This window comes from Notothenia coriiceps, unplaced genomic scaffold, assembly GCF_000735185.1.
Source record: "Notothenia coriiceps isolate Sejong01 unplaced genomic scaffold, NC01 NC01_scaffold00000339, whole genome shotgun sequence".
NCBI lineage: Eukaryota > Metazoa > Chordata > Actinopteri > Perciformes > Nototheniidae > Notothenia > Notothenia coriiceps.
Genome location: NW_011333040.1, coordinates 691,023 through 716,376, shown reverse-complemented (window position 1 = coordinate 716,376; position 25,354 = coordinate 691,023). Strand labels below are relative to the sequence as shown.

Sequence of the window (25,354 nt, the reverse complement as noted above, 5' to 3'; positions counted from 1 at the left end):
TTCTACGAAGATTTATCCTCCTGACTTCAGTGATTTTTTAGCGCCACCATAACGTTTACATTTGTGGTCAGAAGTGAATTGTCTCGCTCAGACTGACCCATGAAAACTGTTACCAAGTGATTTTCCATTCAGGATGATTGTAATAGAAAGAGAGAAATACCATGCATGTTAAAATATGGTGAATACCAATGTCAACTGATGAAAATGCATCCCATTATTAAGTTATGATAAACTTGTCAAACCGTGGCTAATGCATAGATGCCTTAGTATGTGTAACACAAGAACACAGAGCACTAGGCAGCTGTATTAGCGACAGGGGCTGGATTGTTTATAGCGCTATATGCAAACACCAATAGTCAGGGACCAATAAGCCTTCTCTAGCCTTCATCAGCCCCCTGACCATTTGGAGCGTCTCTGTTGCAAAGTACCAATAACACGTACAGATGGAGATTATTTTTGACAGTAACAGATCTTGGCAAATTCATCAACATTAGATGCGAGAGAACTTTCCGGGATTTGCCCCTAGCGTACATTTTCAACTTTCCGGGATGTCCATAGGCTTCTATATAGCTCCCTAAACGTATGTTGTAGACGACTTAAATTTTCAACTTTCCGTGATTTGCCCTTGGTGTACGTTTTCAACTTTCCGGGATTTGCCCTTAGCGTACATTTTCAACTTTCCGGGATGTCGATAGGCTTCTATATAGCTCCCTAAACGTATGTTGTAGACGACTTGAGATCGTCAACGTCAACATAGGCCGACCTGGGAGTGAGGATGTCTTGGTTATTCATGTTGACCCTTATCTCAATCCCGCCCCTAGTTGTCCTTTCGCATTGGATTCAGATAATCTACATACAGTTTGGTTTTGTTGGAGTTAAAGCTAGTCGGTTACATGGTTGGCCTGGTGCATGTGTTTNTGGATTGTTATATGATGGAGTTTGATATTAACGAGGCGGCCGCGGCAGTTTAACGATTGATGTCTACATTAGCATAATTACTAGCTAGCCGCTAGCTGCTAACTGCCGCGGCCGCCTCGTTAATATCAAACTCCATCATATAACAATCCAGTGCCATGCTGTCATGAACGTGCGGTGCTGTTACGTGTGCAAAATGACGTGCTTGATGTGAACGAGCATTTTGGGGGCATGGTTAAAGTTGCGCATGAGCTATGAGCGCACATACGGGTACTTCTTAGGCATGCTGGGTAATCTGTGACGTTTCGCTCTCTCGAAAGTTGGGCCATTTTATCATCATGCGCTAATGAGCAACTCTCATAGGAATGAATGAGTCCCCGCCTCCCACGCTTATGGCCGCATTTTACAATAAACTTACGTTGGGTCGCTTAAAAACAAATATCGCAATTCGAATCGCAATATTTGTCAGAAAGATCGCAATTCGATTTTTTCCCAAAATCGTGCAGCCCTAGTCACGAAGTACTCCACTAGCCCCCCCTCGACTTTCCTGAAGTTGAAGCTGGTGTCGACAGCACGACAGTGGAACCTAAGAATGTGGGGGAACGTCATCCAATCCAAAAAGCAACTCAAAACGAGAGTGAATACCAACAGAAGAATATTGCTTTTTGGGCCGCTACCCACACGTTTAGCTGTGTTGCTCATTCCACGAATGCACAATCCTTACAAGTTGTACCTCGTTGTAAAGGTGACTAATCAGGCTTTCCAACGATAAAAAATACAATACCAATTGGTATTATTAAAGGGGAGGAATAATCGACCGAAATAACGTTTCCAAACTTTTTTTTAAGAGTTTATATACAAAATATAGAAATAATTTAGTAAAATGTGAACTATTAAGTCCATGCCCGCACTGTGCTGAAGACGCGCTGTTGTTCAGAAGAGTGAGGGTTACCTGCATTGGGATAACAGATGATAAAAGCTGAGGTGCTTTTCCCGATGGCTTCAATGAAGGGCCTCATCTCTGTGGCCCCCAAGGCACAGTTCAGACCAATGCTGCAACAAAGAGACAGAACCAAGGGGAGACTAGAGGTCAGACTCACACTGCAGCATAGAGGGGGAGGGGAGGAAGTCGTTGTTTTAATATATAGTGTGTGTAGTTGTGTGTTAACTCACCAGAGAGGGTTAACGTGGGACAAACTCACTACGAAGGCTTCTCCTGTCTGACCGGAAAGAGTTCGTCCACTCCGGTCCACGATGGTCCCTGAGATCTGTGTGATGAGAGGGACAGGAAAGAAAGAATAAAATAATACCCACAGTTCAACCTTGGTAAAAGCGCCAATGTGTTTTAAACACTTGGTCAAATGGTGATCAATTGAAATTAAGAGAATATAGAATATTTTAAATATAATATTTATAAAAAAGATTTGTATGTGCAAACAAGCAGACTAACAACCAACCCTCTAACCTAGGCACAGACATTGATACAATATCACAAACTTACAAAAATAGGTTTCCTTTCATAGCTCTTTTCAAACAGCAGGTCGATGGCAAACATGGCAGCCTGTAAATACAAAAATAAAGAGGTAAACACAAAGACACAATATCATGGTTACAACTTAATGCAATTAATCTGGTCTCATAAACCTTAAGTCAGATGTGGAGCATATTCAGGGGAAGTACTCAGTAATTTGAAAGACATCACAGGCCACCTTAAAGAGAATTACAGGTCCCATGTCATGGCCATTTCTACTGATCATAATTCCATTGTTGAGGTATACTAAAATAGATTTATACTGTGCAATGTTCCAAACTCACATTGGTTTCTCATACAGCATCTCTGTATAGTATGTGTATTCACTCTCTGTCCTAAACGGCTTGTTGGAGCTCCTGCCCCCCCCTCCCTGTGAGCCCAGTGGCCGTCTGCGAGACAGCGAGACACAGCGACACCTAGCCCGAAACACACACACACACAGCCTGGCTGGGTGTTTGTGTGTGTGCTCAGGCTGGGTTCCGCGGTGTCTCGCTGTCTCGCCGACCCCACACCAGTGAGCCAGCTCACACTGTCCACTCCTAGCAGCAGCGAGCCTCGCAACGTCCCGCCGAGTGTGTGTGTGTGAGGAAGTCTGCTGATTGGTCCAAACGTAATGGCTCCGCGGACGTTACGTCACTATACCCAAGAAGTAAACAATGGAAAAAGAAAAATCTCCAACGAGGCGTTCTGGGGCAGCATAGACAGGTCTTTTTCTGTGTTAGAGTTTTACTCGCTACAGGGTGTACTTTGAGGGTTTGTGACTCTGCAGACCGTTTACATGCATAAAAACCTTCATAACACACAACGGGACGGGTAATAACCAGAAAAGCATGACATGGGATTTAACAAAATATCTAATGGCTAGCTAATGTCTGCTGGCTTATATGCTAATGCTGACATTATAGTGTTATATATTAGCTAGCAAGCTAACAGTGGTCAGTTCTGCTAAAGGAGTAATACACCAAGGATGTTTTATCTCTTTAAATGCTTGTTAAAACTATAAAAGGTACTTTGTATTAAGGTCTTTTGTTAGCTCAGGAATATATAACAGTAGATTAAATTTGGCTTGTTAGTTTGTTTAGCTAAGACTTAAGGTGAAAACCATGTTATTATATCCTATTACTTATTCATTAACACACTTATTTGTCTGTAGAAATGTAAATGCAGGCAATACAACATTTCAAAATGTGAGTTATGCCACTCAAAGGTCATTCAATGGATGTGATAGTTATTACTGAAGCATAATTGCATAGAAACGTTCAGCAAATGATAGGCATTTGAGGCTATTATCAAAAGTGCCTTACATTAAGTGAAATAAGCTTCAAGGCCATCTCTAAATGTCCAGGCTCACAATGCTACTTTACAACAGCTGTATTTCTCTTTTGGTCTGTAACTGCTTCGATTCAGTAATGGCGAAGTCATGCTATATTTGAGTGAAAATATCATCAATATCAAATGAGCAAATAAGCTGAGTAGCTTTGTTTAAATCTGCCTATTTAATTTTCTTTCAAATATAATGCTATGGAGAAATACTTTTTCAAGTTTTCAGGGGCTTTTTTTAATTAGAACCCCGGTATCTTAGTCTGCAATAAAAATGTTTTGCAACTTTTTTTAATTTGCCTTTGACTTTATCTAAAAGATCTTCACAGAAGCCTGAGTCATCTGTTATGACCCCGAAGACTAAAACAGTTTCGGGGCATAGTCTGAAGATAAGTTGGATATGTGAAGTGAAGAGGCGCTGAACTAAGATGTAGTAATTGGTCTGCACCACAACAAGAGGAAATAAATATAAATAAACATGTACTGCTGCAAGCCAGCGAAGGTGTTCCACAGGAAAGGAACAAACTACAGATTTAATGAATGACGCTATAACAGCCCGTCAAATCACCATGATGGACATCTCATGACGAAGTTTGGAGCGGGGAGGGAGAGTATGCACGACTGCAAATCTTTGCGTCCCGCCCCAAGGCTACGAGCTGAGAGTTTTGACCCTGTGACTTTGACAGACTACGGAGCGGATAGCGCCATGGGCCAGAGTAGATGGACGAAGACGTGTAATGTATAATGGAAACACCACATCATTTTGGCTGGGCCACAAAAAAAAAAAGAAGAAATCCACCTAGATCCATTAATCTGTCAAAGTGAGGATGTGCTGTGAAAACGCACATCCTATTGATTGCACTGATGTAGCTCGAGGTGCAGCGGGACACAAAAAGAAGAAGAAATTGAGGAAGAGAGGGGGAAAAGGCGGGATTTAAACATGGCCTCCAGCAAGCAGACTGTATCTGTGTATTTTAATTTGCTTTCCTAATTATCTGATTACTGCCTGCGCCTGTGGATTCATTCCCTTCGCTAAATGCAGTCCCAGATTGTGCTCAAAAATTCTCTTTTATTGTTTGGCAGTGCAAACCTTCCACACAATGAAGGGGCCCAACTCAAATAGCCTCATCCTTAATAAAAAACAATGTTTCCCTTTTGTTTTGTTAATACGCCCGGAAGGCAGAAGCATTCTCATCTCCTGTCCCACTTGAAATGCTCATCAGGCGCTTCCAGATGTTTCCCTCTGCCCTTTTAACTGCCTGCTTTGTTGTCAAGAAAACAACAAAAAGTTTTGTCTCATTAATTATTGTTTGCTCTCCGCCTCTACGTCGTTGTGTCTTAAATGCCATGTTTGGTTCCCGTAATAGGAGATGTGTTGTGCATTTGTTTCAAGCGGCGGGGACGCTAATGTGGAGGGAAAGTTTTAAAAAAGGACGTAGAGAGGGAAGTGTCATGGAGTGGTGAGAGAAGGATATAAGGAGAGACAGAGCGAGCAAAGAGAATAACATTAAGAATGCAACCTGCCGGTGATCAGGTCGAGGTTGGCGGGGCGAGTTTGTAAAGTGGCAGCTGTGAACGCTTGTCAAAGGAAATGCAGGTCAACATGTAGCCATGTCCCTCGACATCATAGTGGCCATGAAAGGGAAATCCACACAGCCTAGATTCTACGTATGTGTCAGATTCCTCTAAATGTTTGCCTGCCTTCATTGATTTCCCGTCCCTCCGGCTTGATTGATAAGCCGCGCGCATTCATCTATTAGTTTTGGTCCTCCAAAGCAACTACTCAAGATGAAAGGGACAGAATGCCTTAGCAGTGAGAGTCTAAGTCTGTGTGTGTGTGTGTGTGTGTGTGTTGTGCGCTCCGAGGCAGCTGCCTGTCTACCATTGTCTAGACAGAGCCATGTGCCTGCATACTGAGAGAGGAGGTGACACGCCGAAAGCTGCCTGTGTTGATAATTCTCCACGACGCTCATTTGCAGTGACAGAGACCCAAAAGTTAGTTGCGGTAGAAACTTTGAAAAAAATTAAAGCGGTTCAGGGATTTAAAGTGAAGATCAGCTTTTCAGCATAAAACACTCGACAAACGTAACAGCAAAGGGGATTATGATTATAAGGCTCGCTAAGTATCCAATACAATACTATCAACTGTATGCATACCCCACTGTCTTCTTTGGGCGTTTCCCCAAAAAACTGGAGGCAGAACCGATGTCATAAACGGCTCATCATTCGCTGTATATAAAGCCAGATACAGTAGGAATACTTTCAATGTTTCTGCATGACACACTTTCCCTCTGCAACTTCTCAATCCTCCGCATCTCTTCTCCATCTGTAATGGAATCGCCACACACACCATCCCCAATCAGCCCCCATAATGCCTCGCTGTCTGTATGCCCCCTGGTTATGGCTGTGCCACGCTATAATGGTTCCCGCCTTATCTGACACACAGTTATGCAAATACTAGGTTCCACCCGAATATCTGGTGACAGGAGTTTCTCTCGCTCGCTCCTCTTTCCCCTGATTATTCGCTGATAGGCGCGCCCGGCCCGGAATAGACTACTCGCGTATAATCGTGATTAGTCATATTTCGTGTTGGCAGTGATGTAAAACCCATCACTGCCTGGTCTTTATTGTCGATGCCAGTGTTTCTGTTTGTGTGCGGGACATGCTGATGGACGGTCGGGGGAAAGATGGAAACCATTTTTTCAAAACTGTAGTTTACTATGCACTGCGTTTCATTATGTTGGTGCTAAAAGCAATTAATTAACGCCTGAATGCAACATTGACCTGTGTTGCTTTTGGTACTTTTTCCTCTCTGACCTGGTGTATGTCATGATGTAAAATGGAACAAACAGACTGTAAATATAGATCGTCATTGCAAAGTAAACTTAACCATTAGTCCTAACACGAAGCTCAGCAGGCTTCACCCTGCCTGACAGATTGTGAAGCGCAGTGACATGTCATGTCAGGGAGACTGACAGAGACTCAAATGTAAATTAAATGACCAATGTCCTAAAAAAGAAATATCACTCACGATGCTGCTGCCTTCCACATCATTAAGGCTAACTGACAAGAAATAGCACCTGTGACGTGTGGGTACGGATATACATCGGGGCAGAAGAACAAAATAAAAAAACATGACCTTGTCTCTGCAAGGACGTTTCACCAGAAGTTCATGCTGAAGAACACTCAAGCAACGCATATCTGCATCAGCTGACTGTATCAATCAAAATGTTACAGGTAAATCAAATTGTTAATTAAATGACCTAAAAAGCTACCCCAAATAGTTCAAGTACACTTCTATTTCTACATTTACCTTACTTAAACCGCCATTTTAACCATTCTTCTTGCAGTCAAAGGTTGGAGCCCCAATGCATTTTGGGTCTTATCTGTGGGATGTGCGCTAGCTTAGCAAGCATGTCCAGCATTTTTTGCATGAACTACACCCACATACTATGCAGTATCTGATTTTCATACACAGATCATGATGTATTATGGCCCTTTAAAGTTGTTATCGCTAAAGGCGTGGCAAAGGGTGAACATTTTTAAATATCCGGCAGAGAAAGAGCAACAGAAGCATAGATTTGGAGTTTTGTATACTGTATGGCTAACTGACATTTACAAATTATCTTCTCGAGCTCGCTTTTATGTTTCCAAAACTTAGCGGATGGTAAACTTTCAGGCTAGAAACTAAAACAACAAACTCAAAGATCCCAAAACAGTCCGTAGAGCTAAAGGGGGGTGAAGAGTGGATTGATAACTACTACTAACTTGTGCACATTAGTTGCAAAAAATGGTATCAGGTGAGTAATTCAAATATAAGGAGCGTGGGCCCCAGGACATAAGGGGTAAATGGTGAAATCAACAGTATGAGTTAACATGTAAACATTGGCATGATCCGTATTTACTGGTTTTTAGATGGTCATGCTGTCATGTGACTTGAGGTTAGCCATTGGGGGTTTTAGTTGGTCAGGTAATGGCGCCGAGCGAGGCTGTTGACAGCAAGACAGAAGGAGGTAGGTGGGAAGTACGTGAGTAGTAAAATAACAACCAGACCTTTCTTTCACACACACACACACACACACACACACACACACACACACACACACACACACACACACACACACACACACACACAGCTTTCACTCACACACAAACTCCATCTCCCTGAGGGGAAGTGATCTGTGACTCCTCAATGTTCTGTGCACATCTGAGATGACAGCACACACAACATGGCCATCGCGCCAGTCTTGGTTCCACATGATCACCCACAGCAGTACTGTACAGCAAACAAGATCCAGCCACAGTGTGTATAGACAGGGAAACAGGCCAGGACTCTCACTAAACCCACAGTGTCACACTCAGACTTGGCCACACACAATGTACACACACTGGTTTGTCTTGGCTCAATGCGTGGACTTTATCTCTTTACTACAATAAAATGTTTGGCAATTGCTCGGGAATTTGTTGACTTCCTCGCATTCAGCTTTTCTATCTGAATTCTCCAGGATATTTGACCTTAATTTGACTATTTCTGTTGGAAATTCATTGCAATTGGATATATTAAGTACGCAGAGAGATACTGTTTCTAAACTCTTTCGTCTAAGAGAGGACGTTTACTTTTTAAGAAGGCGATGATCAAGGGGATTCATTATTTTGAAGAATGCAGTAAATAGAAATAGTAATGTAGCATTTTGATCCTAGATAAAAACAGTTTTCTATCAAAGCAAATCTGTGTAAACGAAGGATTCAAATAGATTTTTAATGGATCACAACTTTGACTTGGATTTGATGCGCGTAAATTGGTGTCAGAATGCTTTTGTAAATGAGTCCCCATGATACTCATTACAATGTAAGAGAAACTCTGTGATGCTAAAGTAAGTGTGCATTTACATCCAATTCCAGCTGATTTTATGGAAGCTGTGGGAGAGCTGATTCTCCAGAGATATGTTCAAGTGTTTCACGAAACATGTGTTTGCTGTGCGCCTTCCAAACGCCATGTAAATGTGTAAAATGTTTTCACTGTATCATTTTAAAACCTGAGACATTTTCCCCTACTTATTATCAGCAGAGGAAGGAGCAGACCAGATTCAATTTGAGGAGAGGTAGTGGATCATGAAAGCACTTCAACATTCGGGAACACATTTGATATCCGTCTGGGAGTCAGGACCCAGAACGGTAGTGTTGCCAGAAAAAGTTAAATGTTGCTTTATTTGCCATTCCAACTTCACACTATTACTCAAACTTTTTTTGATCTCATCACCTTTGCAAACTTTTTTTCCTATTTTTTACTCCTGCCTCTCTTTTGCTACTAACATTATGGTTGTACCTGAGTTTCATCTCATGAAACTGAGAATATCACTTTTTACAGAACAATAGATTTGCTGTGAAAGAAACTAAAGGAAAAGGGCAAACTGATCTTATCTCCTTTTATAAAATCCAGTTTGTGTCATGCCTCTGCTATACAATCTGCTTTATTATGCTTAAGATGTTTCACTTGCTGCAAACAGTGCATGGATGAAACTGAGTAATATTGACAGGGGTGCGTTTTATCTTCGTCATCAATAACGGCCACAATTTAAGTCCTCCAAAATCCAGAAGTGAGAAGGAAACACAACCCCCAACTCTAACAATTTATTTATTCGGTCTGTTTACCACACTTCTTCTTATCCAGGGTCCTTTTACTTAGAATCAGCAAAAAACCTGACGCTTAACTAAATAAAAGGCTACCTTTGACCCATGGATTGACTGAACAATGTGAGCTGCTTGCTAGGCATCATTTGTATTCGACAATGGTAAAAGGGTTCAATTAAACACCAGAACTTGGAATGAAAAGAAACCATGGCCCCCTAATGCTCTCCAACATGCCTTTGTTCTTTTATTCCATTGATATTTGCTCCAAGACAACTGTTCAGTTTTTTCCCCATATAATGAACAAGCACCTCTTAAGAAGACTCTGAAGTTAACTTTATGTTCTCTAATGCAGCTTTGTCCTAATACACAATAAGTATTACAATAATAGGAATACAATGCAATACAAAGGAAGCTTTGTGGAATTTATTTGACGTGGAATTATGGGTCATACCAACATTTTTTCATTTCAAGCCTTTATTTAATCAGATGAATCCCATTGAGATCATTGATGTCTTTTTCAAGGGACACCTGCTCAAGTAGTTCCACATGAAACATAGAAACATAGACAGAACAACAAGGACATCAGTACAGCATCATTTACATAATTATTCACAGAAACAGGTACCAATAGCTTCCGATTGAGTAGCACCCAACCGAGCTTTAAAAACATTTTAATGGCACCAGATTGCTCAGCTTCCATTCCTTTTGCAGACTATTCCAAGACAGAGGAGCTGCGCATCTAAAAGCTGTCTTCCCTAAGACAGTCCTAGCAGTTGGCACATTTAATAAAACCACAGCATTCGATCTCAGGCAGTAGCCACTTACAATTTTCCGTGAGATCAGGGAGCAGATGTAAGATGGAAGTTTCCCTAACATGGCTTTGTATATAAAAATGTACCAGTGACTGAGCCTCCGTACAGTTAATGAAAGCAAACCAGCCCTTGCATACAGGGTACAGTGATGTGTTAATGCTTTACAGTTTGTCACAAATCTCAGTGCGCTGTGATACGCAGCATCTAACTTGACCAGGCAATTGGCAGGTGCATTCATATAGATCAGGGGCCGTATTCACAAAGCATTTTATCTTACCGCTAGGAGTGCTCCTAACTCGCGCTAAAACATTTTACGTAGGAGTTTTTTCTTAAAAGTTATTCACAAAGCCGCTGAGACCTACTCATACTAAGGATAAATTACTAAGAGTGAACTAAGAGTGACGCGCCGTTGCTATGGATTACGTCGATTCTCGTGCATGAGTTTAGAAGCGGTCAGTACGGTGATTGGTTGNCACACACACAACACCGACACACCCACCAAAAAACACCACGCACACACACACACAACACACACACACACACACAACCACACGACACACACACACACACACACACACACACCACACACACACACAACACAACACCAAACACACACGACCACAACACGCGAACACACACCAAAGGATTACCTTATTCTCCTTACGATACCACCATTTTTGGTCACTAAAGAGGTTGACTAACCCCGAAATTAACCTACCATGAGTCTCGCGAGGAAGTATTAACTACTCCTACAGAACACCTACCAGGGTGAACGACACAAGAACGTAACTACCACGCACACACCCAACACACACCACAAACCCCACCCCGGGCTCCTGAAGGCTTCCTAGCAAGAACAATAAAGACGCATCGAGGACAGTTAAGAATAATTTGTCTTCCGTGGGCGGAGACCCCGGCAGAGGTTTACAGTGACCTAGCGCCTAGCGCCCCTTTCCCTTACCACCGAAACCCTAACGGAATAGTTTAACTTTACTTTGTGTTTCGGTATTACAAGTAAACAAACTCTTTACCCCCTTTACCTAATTTAGAGGTTAACAAAAGGTAGAGAAGAGCGCCTTGTCCTGACGTGTCTCTTCACTGCAATTTGTGTGGCAGTGAGAAAGTTTGTAGTCGCTAATTTTCTACTACATACAAAAATGATACCATAACCAGGATATACTCTTTTACACACACACACACACACACACACACACACACACACACACACACACACACACACACACACAGCGCCCCATAAACCAGGATAAATATGGAGGAGCTAAACAGTTCTCAGAATGCTAAAGGAACCAGTTCCAGTCCCTAGTTTATTCATGACCTGAATAGCATGCCTGCACAAACAAGCCCCGGTTAATGTTAATTAAGCAGAAAAGAGGCTCATTAGAGAGGGAGGGAGAAAATTGATTAATCCAAGGACGGCTGGAATGAAATGTTCGATTGGGAGTAAGAAGGAAAAGGTTGCCCAACTTTCATGCTTCGAAAAAAAGAAAAGAAAGTGGGGTTTGAAGTAACAAAAGGCTGGAATCACGATGGGGGGATTTAGCTTCAATATAACTACAATGAGGAAAACCAGACGCGTAATGGTAGACATCTTGCCACTGTATAGTGTAGCCAATGAGATTTTGTTTCTTGGTTTAAGACCCCTTTGTACTTTCACGATTGGTTGCTGATACAAAGGAAATGAACCGATGAGGTGCAGGAGAGACGGAGCTTTTCAACGATATCTTTGATGACATGGTGCAAACAGCGGTCGCGGTACTTTATGTTAAGTTAGAATGCTAAATTTGGTGAATTTAGGAGAAATCTACAGACGCAAATAGACAAGCTATAGTAAAAAATAAACATCTAAATGTGTATCTTTTACGTTTTCCTTCCAAAAGCCTGAAAGAAAATATGTTATGGAATCAAAATAGCACAAAATCTCAAAATTGACCAGTGCATGAAAAACGATGTGTTTGCCTGCCGTGTCTCGCCTTAAGCAAGGGTTCCCAAAGCAACGACGAGAAAACAATTGTTTGGATGGTTTACCATTTTGGACACTTTAACCCTTTATAGGGCACTATTAGGTTAACCCTAACCCTAATCCGTTTCAGGCCTCTGCTGATTGGTCAAATTCCCCAATGGCGTGCTCTGTGGCGTAGAGTGATCTTCGCTGATTGGCTGGGAGAAAACCACATGCTTCTGGACCTCACTGAGTCGCGGGGGGGGACGCAATGTTTGGGTAACCCTAACCCAAATATGGTTCCTCGCCCGATAAAGGAATACAAAATGTAAAAGTGGAAGAAATTGCAACTTTTGTTTGCTTTGGGAAAATAACCTTAAAGCCAGCAAACTCTATAAGTGATGTAATTACCATCTATCTAACATTATCCACCATAATCTACTAGGCATACAGACCAAATAAGGTTGTCCCAGCCAAACACTTTGTCAGTATTCAATTGAGATCCTGTGGGTTCACTTGCTAATGAATAAAACTGGTTCTTCCCAAAAATAGCTTTACATAAATTGTACACAGAGAGTTTGGGAACCACCACAACAAAGAGACAACATCCATTTTAAGGTCGGATAACCTGGACAATGGACATGTGTTGGATGACGGGTATGTCTCAAAACATTTACCACTGTCCAATCCTACTCCCTCCAAGGCATCACCATCGGAATCTTGTTTGTGACTTGATTAGCACAACAGAAGATCAATTGAAGACATGCATCAGGCTGAAGCAGTAGAAGATAAGATGTACAGGTATCGGATGGGAAGGAGTCCATTCTGAAGTGAAGGCTGTCCCGTCTGTGTGTTTTATGTGACTGCATTGTGCTTCATTATGCAGGCCATATTGAACCAAACCAATAGGTAATCAAGGTGAATCAAATATTAATTGGGACACATTTCGCTGGAGGACACAGATAGGCGTGAATGAGGGCAACATGGACACTTAAAAGCCAACAAATCTTTTATGGGAAGTGACGCACAGACAACATTTTTTGGATTAGCTTGGAAAATATGAATTGCCCGGGCCATGGACTCGGAAGGCATTCCCATTCATGGTACACCAGAGTACAATGGTGTTTTGTAGATGTTTCGAAACGCGTGTGGGTAAAAAGCCCATTCTCTTTTCATCTGAGACGTTCCCCTTTTAGCAACTCTTTGCATCTCCTAGCAACAGTGATTATGTATTTTTGTGTTACTCTAGGTAGTGTTTTAAGTGTGCTTTTTTCAATATGTTTGAAACATATGTCCACTAGTCTGACTAGTCAAGGTAGGTGTCTTTCTGCTAAATGTTTGTTACAGGTTGGGAAATACAAGAAAACAGTTGACGTCAATGAGCCGGAACAACTCTATCATCAGTGCTTTTCTTTTAATCCGTCCCCTCTGTGTCTTTTCCTTTCTAACTATGTCTCGCCAGAGCACTTGACCCTCACCTGTGGTCTATCTCGGTCTCTTTTATATCCTCTAGTGGGAAATCAACCACATGCACATAAACAAAGCTGCATACTCGCCAACACACCAGGTGCATGCACACACACTTGTTTGCAGCACCGTGGGGCTGAAAGAAGCGTCTATCAGCCCAGCTTAGTGTTTCAGGTGGTAATTAGCAGTCATTGTTGTTCTTCTGCTAATCAGAAATCTCACACACCAATGAGGGTCATTATCTCGCCATCAGGAGAGAGAAAAAAGACCAGCCCAGCTCAGGGAAGATACAGAGAGATGTGTGTGTGATGTGATATGTGTTATGATAGAATTCACAGCCTTATCAAATAAAAAGGCGAGATTGGATCTTTTTCAATCATTTGCATATAGAGGGGCTTAATATCAATTATGAGATGGAATCCTTTGATTGTTTCTTCCTCTGGCTAATTGTGCCTTCAGACGTACAGACACATTATCAGGACAAAGCTTTGAGGCTAGCTACAGTGAACAAAGGAGCGGTGAAGTAAAAAGGGTTAAACAAAACGGAATAAATCAAAGCGTTAAGAAAACGGTGTATAACAAAGAGAAATAAGTCGAAGCATTAAAAGGGGATGAAAAATATAAAAAATCAAATTGATAGCAGCTTTCTTTTGACTGGTTTTAAGTCAAATGAACAGGGGAAACAGCAACATTTACATGCTATCAATGCTAAGTTAGCTTATGTCAATTTTGCTCAATAACAGCCATTGTATGTTTGAGTTTTATGGGGAACTAAACACTAACACTATAGCACAAGTCTTAAAAGTCAGGGAACTATTTTCATAAATGTCAGTTACAAAACGATATCTACAGTTGGCTAACACTGGCTAGCAGATGTAGCACATAAAACTTCTATATTGAAATTGTACCAAAAAAATACATTAGCAAGGTTACAACGAATTTAAATGAATGCTAATGTTTTGCTGTTGCAATGATTTTCATCAGAAATCGAAAGAAAAAAACAAATCTATGCCAGCAATCCAAATAAGCAAACCAGCTAATCAGGGGAAGAGCTCATATTGACTCCCTTATATAGCCAATTTAGTTTTATGAATTAATTATGAGATTTAAGAATTTGATTGGTGGCTTGGAGTGTGTATATAGACAGTATGCCAGATATTAAGTTTACCAAACACCAGCCAAGGACACCTGCACTTCAGAGGACGACTACTCTTCCACTTTACAGAAACTCTGTGCTTGCAAACAAATGTTTAAACCCCTTCCAGTGTGCCACTTCTGTTCCTGTGTTGATGACTCAATTGAGACCAAACAATCTTGAGATGAAGGTTACTGTGGATGGACTGGCATGCTAGATTAGAAGGGGGATAAATAAATAATTGACTCAGAATGAGGCAACAAATTATGCTTGTCTACCCAAATCGAATCAATGGTGTCGAATCTATATCTGTGTCCTTGGGATGGTGCGCTTTGGAGAGCTGGGGGCCATGATGGCGCACATCGAATTGCTGACTGTCTCATGTGGTGTGCTGCTGGTCACTCCTGGGACCTTACCGGCTGCTTTAATAGGGTGGTCAAGGTCTCACACATGAGCAGAAAGCGAATATGAGAACTCTTGATACAGGGGTCAGGAGATTGTCAAGTACTATCCCTCTCTCGCTAATGCACTTTCTTTCTCGCCATGTTAAATGCTCAGGTATGCAATCTTGCCATTTCCATTGGACACAGGTTTCTCTCTCTTTCCCTCCCACCTTGTTCTTCTCCTGCTTAGTACGGCCCATGCTTGTACCCGCTCCCTCGCCGGTGTAATAAGGGAGCCCATTGGACGGGGGTATGCAGAGGTCGGCGGGGCCTCCCTTCTCATTCCACCTCTGGAGTGGATTACTAAATGGAAAGGAGCGCAGGGTTCACAGGTCCACCCTGATCAGCTCACAGCTCCTTCCCCCTCTCTCTCCCAAACCCCTCTCTCTATCTACAGTTGCTGAACCCTCACCAAGCTTCGGAGACCCGCATATACAGCTCGCTAGCCTTTGGTTGTCTAAATCCACCAGCTGTGGTTGTATCGATATTAGAATCATTCTCTTCCATTGCAGTGCACCATGCTCACAGCCTTTCTTAAACCCCAAGGTTTATTTTTCATCTGACTCCTGAGATTGAATATTGGATGACAATAAAGTTGGGGTACTGGTAAAAGAGAGAGAATGGTCGAAAGTAGGGATGCTCCGATCGCCAATTTTGGGGCCGATTGCCAGAATCAGTATCGGCCGATCCGATCGAGTGGGCGGGGCCTATGGGGATCTTCCATTTAAAGTTTAAAACTCAGTTAATGGAGCTCATTCACTGGAGCTTCCACAAACAACAACCAAAATAATTATTACATTCAAATTAAGTACATTTTTCTAGTTTACATTAACTTTGGATAACACGGGAGAAATTAGCGGAAGCGCTATCTTTTCCTCTCTCCCCCCCTCTCTCCCCCTCTCTCCTGACAGTATCTCATGCAGCTCACTGATCCAGTAATGAGTGACCCGACAGTGAAGAACAAATATATTTATAACTAGTTTAGCTTGTTCCAGAGGTAGATCAAACAGCTAAGTGTGTTGGGTCTAACTCTTAGTGTGTCTTTTGCTCCGCTCACAGCGGGCGGAGCTGCAGGATTTCTGCTTCACACACGTTGCATACCGGCGGCCGATCGATCGGAGCATCCCTAGTCGAAAGCAATGCATCAGAGGCCAAGATATTCAGACTTTTAGTCGCTATACTGAGTCAAAACCAAAAAAGACTGGATCCAACATTACCCATGATGCATCTTATTGGTTTATTATTAGATCAACCTGCTTAACAAACAAATAAACTCATCTTTAAAACTTCAACCGAAGGGTTTATACACCGTCTTTGAGTCCGTCATTGAAGTCTACCGTCCCATGCCTGAATAACACTACATCTAAAGGCTAAATGTCCATGGAAAGACGTTGTGTTCGGTTGTGTTGTTGTCTTCAACGGACAAAAACATTGCCATGAAAATCAAGAACAAAAAAAGAAATGTCAAATCTTAAAATGTGCTGATTCTGCATATTTGTCATTTATCTAAATTCCAACTACTTCCTGCTTCTCTTTCGCTCAGGGTGACTGTTTGAGAGTCATAAGCATAACTATATGGGGACAGGAATATGATAAGGTCACTGACTGTACAGTTGGGCATCCAAACAAATACAGTATTATCACCAAGGGGTTGTCCTCCTTCTGGCAACAGCCCCATAATTCCAATATTGTAAAAATATGAAAATGATCTACAGCCTTATCTCCCGCAAATGTTTAATTGGAATGTTTAACATTCCCTTCTTTATTAGCCCTCTGGTGACTCGCTCTCTCCCGTAACCAGGGGGGAAAACTGATTGAGGTTTTAAAGACTCAATCCCAGTTGAATTGCAATTGCAGAGGCTTTTAATTAGATAAAGCTTGGCTGGTTTGAACATATACTTTACAGCCGTGTCAGGCTAAAAGGGTCCATGTGCCGTAAATATCACCCGAGACATTAATATAATTGAGATTAGAGGGCAGAATGTGTGGATCAGCGTAAAAAGACGGCCGCCAGTGGGACAACCTCATGCAGTGAGCTATTTATAGCAGCTAAAATGGACAGCTCCATTAATATAAGGCTTACCCTTTCTGGAAATGTAAATCACCGGGGCCATGGCTGGACGTGCATGTTATACAGCTGCAGTATGTCAGAGTTAACAGTACCGTCTTTCTGATTTACACTGGTCTGGGATAAAGCAAAGAAGATAGCTTCATATTTCCCTTAGACATCTGTTGTGTTTTAAGTCAATATGGTGTGTTAGCAATTTTCCTCTCTCCCTCTGAAAATACCCAAGCATATGGCTGCAAAGGATATATATTTTAATTGCTTGACTGTTTCGAAAGGCGGCTTGACTACAATACAGATGTCGAAAGTGACATTAAAGCCATGTTGAGACCTGTCAGTCATATTCTCTTTTATTTCTGCGCTTGATTTTTTTGTTATTCACAGACAGAGGCGATGCAAACACCAAAGGCAGTGGACGAAGCCTCAGTGGACGCTTCCACAAGGCCTGATCAATAACCTCAGCATTTCAAAACGGCATCAAATTAATTCTAACATGCCATGTTTTTAAAAAAACCACAGGCTGTGGGTTTAATTGAGAAGCATCTCACGTCGAATCAGAGGGCTCATGTCTGTTCTTTTGAAATATCTTGTAATTTTCTCTCTCTTTCTCGAGCACATCAGCCCGCTCCTTTTCTCTCTAATCCCCCTCCCCTCGGCTCTTTCTCTCTCGCTGTCTTCACTGTCTGTGAAACACTGCAGCTCAGGTACTCTGCTACTGTACTCGCATGCATGTGCTCTGTGACTCAGAGACCATGGAAGAAACCTTCAGATTGTTCACTAACCCAGAGTAAAAATAGAATTGCCACAATGTGTAAAATACAAGTGAGTTCTAGCAGCAAAACAACACTTAAGTAAATGAACAAAAATGATTATTCTTGTGTGTTTGGAGGCTTCTTAACTACAAAAACATGCATTTTTGGATGCAAGTGTTGTACTGCTCCAGGCATGAGTTCATCAATTAGCTGCCTCCAAAAAGTTATTTGTTCTATCACAGTGAGTTTGTTCTGAATTTGGTCAAAGTTAAATGATTGCTGCCTTGTAAATTGGCACTGCAGTTTAAACGCATTGATTGAAAAAGTCCACAGGGAATTACCTCGTAATTATAATGTAACTTTTGATAAAGATGGATGCAGACTTGAGGTACTTCATCTCCATATTGTACAGAAATGAATGGATGCCAATAGCTGTCTGGGTTGTATCGAAAATAAACTGACATGGTAAACTGGTATGGTGCTTTAAGTCTGAAAAGTATAATGAAGAATCATTCAAAATAGCCATTAATGTTATTACATTATGCGATCACATTTGATTATTGCAGGTGTCCCTTTATGTATTATCAGTTAATTCAATCTAACAATGCATCATACCTTTTTATGGTGATCATAACCTCAGAGGCCACCTAAAGGTACACCTGTGCAATATACTGCAAATCAAGCTAAACATATATTATACATAAGCTGCATACAAGTCAAACGTAGTATTGCAAAGGATTGGACACATGTACCTTAATAAGTGGCTAATGAGTAAAAGTACCGCTACATCTTTGTTAAATATTCCACTTAAAGTCATATGAACTATATATATCTAGTAAACGTCAATTTTTATTTTATTTTTACTACATTTGATTTGCTTTTCTCTTAAAAGGGCACAAAGTACTCCATATTACAAGCTGATTTTATATGTTTTGTATATATATATATATATATAATTTTAGTCGGAAATCTAACTAGTAACTTTACCTGCCAAATGTTGATATTGGAAAAGAATAAAAGCCTGAAATGAAAAACAAAGTCAAGTACACTTACCTCATAACTGGACTTATGTGCGACGCTTGTGAAATGTATTTTCCACCACTGCAGCCAGGCAAGCTGTTACCTCAACAGGGTGAGATGGTCAATGTCGTCGCATATAAGGACTTTGCAGACCTCTCATGCGCCATATGGTGACCTTCGTGAACTAAAAGGCCTCAGAGGGATGGAAAAAATGCTGGTTATACAGACACAGAGGACAACAGAGGCAAATATACGTACCGATGACAGTTTGAGGAACGAACAAAGCACCGAAAGAGGGTATGACGTCAGTGTATATATACAAATACAGGGGACAAGAAATGGTAGCTATTAGCAGAATTATAAAGATTATTATCTCAAAAATGGCATTAAGTGCTGAACACAAGCCAGAGGCACATATAGCATGAAATTGCAGATGAAAAAAAAGATGTTGTTTGTTAAAATGCGTCTGCTGCTGGTGAAAGCAAGGGTACATGTTGGGAAAATGACTCAACAGGCCAGTTACATAGGAACATATTAATTTCCACTCATGCAATGAACATGGAAATATAATTAATATGGGCGAGGGGAGACAACATATTTGCACAGTAACAACAAAGCCCTAATAAGAAATGGCCAGACCACGAATGCACAAATGTGGCAGCTCTATGATTAGAATATAAGGACATGAAACAAAGGACAAGCAGCTGGTGTATGCGGCATAATGAAAATAAAATGTTAATATGAATTTTTCATGGAGGAACCTGTGTGACAATTGCCTGCGTGTGCATTTTCCGACGGCGATACATTATTCAACAATTTTTTCAGTGGCTTGAAACGGCAAGTTTATTTTAACATTTCACCCGAGAAAATGCAGAATTTGATGAAATCTATGAATAAAATAATGATATAATTATGTATAAACAAGTCAAAGATGTTTGTTTTTTTCACAACGGGGCTTAAGTTCCTCAACGTGCTTAGAGGACTGCGTCTCCTAAATATTGCAGATATGTAAAATAACACAAGAGAGTAAACAGAAGGAAACTCAAATGAAATCTAACATACTTGTATATATAGTAAGCTGAGTTACCTGGTGAAAAGAGCCACTATTACTGCATCCTATAAACCTGGAGAACAGATGCAATATTAACATAGAAATAAAACACAAAGAAAGACCTCTTAGCAACTGAACAGAAAACAAAAAATCCAATCATGATGGATAATAAACCTGGAAGCAATGACGGTAATCATATTTTAACACTGATGCTTTCATCCTCATATTATTTTAATGGCTTTACTGCACGCGGTATTTTATTTTTACCTAACTGTAATTATCTGATGGATTCGGGTATATTTGTGGTTTCGTCGCTGTGGAGAAATATAAAACTGGCAATTACGCAAATAAACTATTTCCTGTGTGTGACTCTTTCTGTTCGACACTCACACCTCCACCTTCTCTATTGTTCCCACCATCTGCAACTCTGTGGAAACTCAGCGAGGGTATTTTTGAGTCAGAGCTTTTTGGCAAAGACAGAAATGTTTTATTTGCACTTTTCCGGAGAGAGACCTTAGCACAGTATTTCTCCTATAGTGATCAATATTTTTGAAAGTGAAAGCCAATAATAAAGACTGCATGCCGGCCCACTAAGTCTTAACGGAGTGTATTGAAATCTAATTTTTGGATCATAATTTGTTTAGTAGAGTTACATTTACTTACGTCCCAAGGCCTGCTTTTGAAGGACGTGACACTAAAATGTATGACGTTATTATTTTTTGTTATTTCAGGGGTCATATCTGTTTAGTAGAATCTTAATGTCCTGTGAATAAGGTGACACACATTTGGTCATACAGTATGAAAAGTACACAAAACGTTATCCTGAAACTCTTCAAGAGCAGCAATGTTCGATGTGTCTTGAGTTGTTTATTTTACTAATTAAAAGGCAAAAACTAGTTAACATGGATGTGTGTTACTATAGCTGAAAAAGTAAAGCTTGAATTATGTTGGTATTGTACATAAACTATGACATTGGAGTGAAACATGTTGAGTCATATAGCAAGTGAAAGCATTGTTTATTGTCATATGTATAGTGTACATTTAAATCACATTTGCTAAAATTGAGCAAAACACAATAAAATGCTTAAAAGAAACGATGCTACGTAGAAAAATGAAATCAAAAAGCTGTGGGTTACTTTGAACTGTTATGAAACATATTTAAATAATAATTACAAATAAATAATAACGTGTGATATTGCCCTCCTATATCAGCTATTATTGCATCTCATTGCTATCAGCTCTCTTTTTACATTTGAATGCATTATTTCCTTTGCCTTCCTATACAAAGTAAGACCATTTGTTTGTGTGTGCAACTCCTTGATATACTGTAGCTTTTGTAGCAAGTGCTAGAAACAAAATAGCCAAAAATAAGTAACAAGCTAAAGATCACTGTATGAGGATTATAAAAAAAACATAATACTTGTCAGATGTAGTAAAAAAACAGCATGTCAAAGTAAAAGCATGAAGCAAGCACTTTGGTATGAGTTCTGGAAACTTCTAAGGTTTGACAGCCGGACATATTTTTGCAACATGTTCTTGTTTAAGAAGAACGGCATATAAATCACGCTTTGTAGTGCTTGGGTCAGCGTCGTGTCCAGCTGAGGTCGGCATGACCTCCAATGTCTTTCGCACCTGCACCGACATCCCTTAATACATCCCAGTTGGAGCCATCCCCCCCTACCTTAAGCACCATACTTTGGCTCCATCTGCATCGTTTCAAACTCCACCTATTTCCTTGAAACACCCTGTAATGTTCCTCTTACCTCTCTTCTGTGTCAGTCATTGCTCTTGGCACTGCGACTGGTCTTGCTAGTCAGCACCGAGTTGAGTTCATTTAGAAAATTAGGCGGCATCATGCTCTCCGCCCCTACAACAGGTCTCCTGCCGAGGGACTTGAAGCCACTCTGGGAGGGGAGAGGCAGAGCCATGGGCTGCAGGTGTCTGGATGAGGAGGGGGGGGCAGGGCAATGCGCCTGGCCAGCATCCACTGAAGTTCTTCGGTACGGGACTTCTGGGGCCTTGAACGCGTCGTTGGGCTTCGGGTAGCTGGGTCTGGTGTTGGTCTTGGCGTCCTTTAACGGCTTTAGGGTGCTCTCGACAAGAGAGAACCTCTTGGCTGCCGGCTGAGGGCAAACATGGCAGATGATGATGAATTACAACTTGATTGAATTCAAGTCAACACAAGTTTGCTCTGCCTACAGGAGTGATTTCAAGATATTTGAATAGATTCCCACCTGTTTGCTGGTGTTGTGTTTTTGAACATTGCGGGCTTCAGTCACATCTCCCCTTCTGGCGTATTTGGGATCTGCAGCTTCTTTAGAGTTACTCGTAGTCATTGGCCACAGGTCAGAACCGTACTGGAGACAGACAGCAAGCAGTAAAATCACTAGCAAGGCTAAAAAAAATAATTAAAAAAAGTAATTGTTTAAGATATTCAATGTGAACAACAAACCAGTCTATGTTGATTCATTGCTTTTTATTTTCTCTTACAATATTACAAGTCTATACAGTATGTGTTTTGTACATTTAATGAAGAAGTATGTGCATCACATTTACTGATACACTTATAATCACATTATAATGCATTGAAACAGTGAGTTTAATCAATTATAAAATATGATTTCATATATCAGCTTTGGGAATTATAAAACAGTGTAGTCCTTGCAAAATAATGACTTTAAAAATAGGATTAACACACTTAGATATTAAAACAAATGAGCCATGTTGTAATTATTGTTATAAAGAATGATGTGTATGTGAAAGTGCTTAGAACTTTATCTGTTCAGTACTTTTTAATTGACTTGAAATAGAAATTGTTACGGAAATAGGCAACATCAGGGAAGAAGAAATTGTTGCTATGACTGTACTGGATGTTTTGGTTGCTGTGTGAACCTTTGCTTTTGGCCGGACTTACACAAGCATTTTGAAAGATGAGAGAGTCAAAGGGTGATGATCCTCTCTTCGCTGGCAGAAGAGCAGCTGTGTTCTGATCTCTAGCTAAACTTTCTCTTAAACAACTTCTGCTTTTTATATCACACTGACCAGCCAGACCTGAAGAACTGTCTCTCTTTAACAAATCTGTATTTCATCTCAGCCAGGACCTGTCCTTGGACCTCTTCGCCATCCACCACCACCACCAGCCATTCCACCTTGCTTCTAATTGAGGTCCTTCATCGCTAGTTGCTATGGAAACTGTCGGTGCACAATGCTCGCTAACAGGTAAGAGAAAGGAAATCAAGAGTGCACCGTCTACTTTCCCATCCGCACTTTCTCTCTGTCCTTCCCACAAGTCCCGTGTCCTTCCCACAAGCCCTTGCGTCGGAAACTGACAATCCTGATATTTAGCGGATTTGGGGAGGAGAATCCTAATATCTTTAGCCGGCTCAGGTCTGCTATAGATTTAGTTGTTGGAGAGATAAGAGCTTCTCCAAAGAACGGAGAGAAGTCACTGATCCCGGTGAAATAAACACCTTGAAACACTTAGAAACAACAGGCAAAAATTGGCTTCCCCTTTAGATCAATCCCTCCCTGACAGAGTTGCCCTTTTTCCTCGCTAACCTTAGGTAAGGCACTCAAAGGCTTTCCTGTAAAGACCTGTGATAAACAACATCGTGCGGCAGAAAGGTTCCCATAAAGGAAGCCGAGCAGAGGGCTAATATCGATTAAATGTGCGGAGCATGCAGTGAAATCTGGAGATATGTCGGTAAAGGACGGATGCAATGTTTAAGTTATAGTCATTTACTTGGGAATCGCGTCTTTTGTCGAACGGGGGAAACTGTTATTTCTCTGAGAAGTGATGAATATGAGTGAAAAATAATAAAATAAATATGACACATTTGTAGCTTCCCCCCCACTTTCGCTTTGCCTTGCATTATTTATGTCATATGTGCTGTGTCAGCGGCTGACAGCGACAACACTTAGCTGTATCTGGGGGCTAAGTACCACAATAAGATTGTTACAGTCGCCTTGACCTTATTCTCACAGCTTTTCCACATAAAATGATTTATGTTATTGCTGAGTGACCTCGAAAACTTTTCACTTCTCTCCCTGTTTATGTATTTCATCTGCTTAACGGCACAATGGAAAGGGATGATTGGGGGGGAAACTATGATTTATCATATCTCCTTCGTCGGGGATATGGATATGTGATTTATTCCGCTCGTAATGTTGTGTATTTTTCATCCAAATAAGGAAAGGGAAAGGAGGGTGTATCCGCAATGTGCATGTCACATTCACTGATATTTTTGGTAAGCAGTAAAGGGGTTAGAAGAAAATATAGAGCACACTTCTTCTGCACTTCTTAAGACCCTGAATGCTCATTAAATTGCTTCATCAAATGTTGGCATGAGTGCACCCCTTACTCTTGTTCTCTCTCACGTCACCTCACCTTCATCCTGATGATGTCCGTCACCCAGCTGACCTGTGCCTCCCTCGTCTCGCAGCAGAAATGCCTGAGGAGGGAAAACCCAGGCGTGAGTGACTCATTTCCACCTCGTTATTTTCACATCCATTTGAGCCAGGTGACTGCACGCGGTGATTCACGGCGCTGGGCATTTCTCCTTCTTAAGGGACAGTTCACTGATTACGTTAAATAGACATAATGAGGAGCGCTGGCTGCCACTAGTTAAAATAATGACATCAATCTGCATCTGGATATGGTGATTAGTGCTCTAAGCAACAATCGAGAATGATAATTTAAATGATACTTGTCATCTATTCTAGTTTGTTTGGAGCTATTTCTGGCTCTGCTTTAACTGCTCATATACCATAGTGACTCATATACTGTCTTTACTCATGCTATTATTTATCTGAAAATGTAGGAAAGGGTACATTTTTTGTTTGTTTGTATTTACTCTAGCACAGGTGTTTCTCAAACTTTTTCAATACCAAGGACCACTTACCATAAAAAAACCACTCGGCGGCCACCTAACTCCACAACTATCCAAAAACACATCGTTTTTCTAGAACAGATTACAAATTCGCCTGAAGATGGTACAAAACAAGTGGAAAAAATGTGTGATGAAGGTGTTGTCACTGTGCTATTCATGCAATCAAAAGTGAAACGTAATAGCTCGCTCCATTGCGGAGATATTCCTGCGAGAGTGACGGGAAACTTTAAAGTATTTTATTTATTTCAATGTGAATGTTACCAAAATATACCCACGAGTACACTAGGGGGCGCTCACGGGACCACCAGTGGCCGCGAGACAACACTTTTAGAAGCAATCTGCTCTCGCACCTTCGATCTTTCA

General features: G+C 41.1%; 2 protein-coding genes across 2 annotated transcripts in view; both read right to left on the bottom strand.

Annotated features, from left to right (window-relative positions):
* Positions 1–1,808: 1,808 nt before the first annotated feature.
* On the bottom strand, positions 1,809–21,746 carry LOC104949805 (methionine synthase-like). The gene is made up of 4 exons (XM_010776223.1): positions 21,735–21,746; positions 2,417–2,476; positions 2,089–2,183; positions 1,809–1,968 (listed from the first exon to the last, which is right to left on the bottom strand). The coding sequence occupies exons 1-4, from the start codon at positions 21,744–21,746 to the stop codon at positions 1,809–1,811; spliced, it is 327 nt and encodes a 108-aa protein (XP_010774525.1).
* The window catches only part of LOC104949801 (arf-GAP with Rho-GAP domain, ANK repeat and PH domain-containing protein 2-like), a 32,686-nt gene continuing 28,433 nt past the window's right edge, over positions 21,102–25,354 (bottom strand). The window contains exons 6-8 of the mRNA XM_010776213.1: positions 24,490–24,553; positions 22,337–22,459; positions 21,102–22,225 (exon numbers count right to left, since the gene is read on the bottom strand). Of these exons, the coding sequence (XP_010774515.1) occupies positions 21,878–22,225; positions 22,337–22,459; positions 24,490–24,553 (535 nt within the window). The 3' untranslated portion in view covers positions 21,102–21,877. The remainder of the gene's footprint in view (positions 22,226–22,336; positions 22,460–24,489; positions 24,554–25,354) is intronic.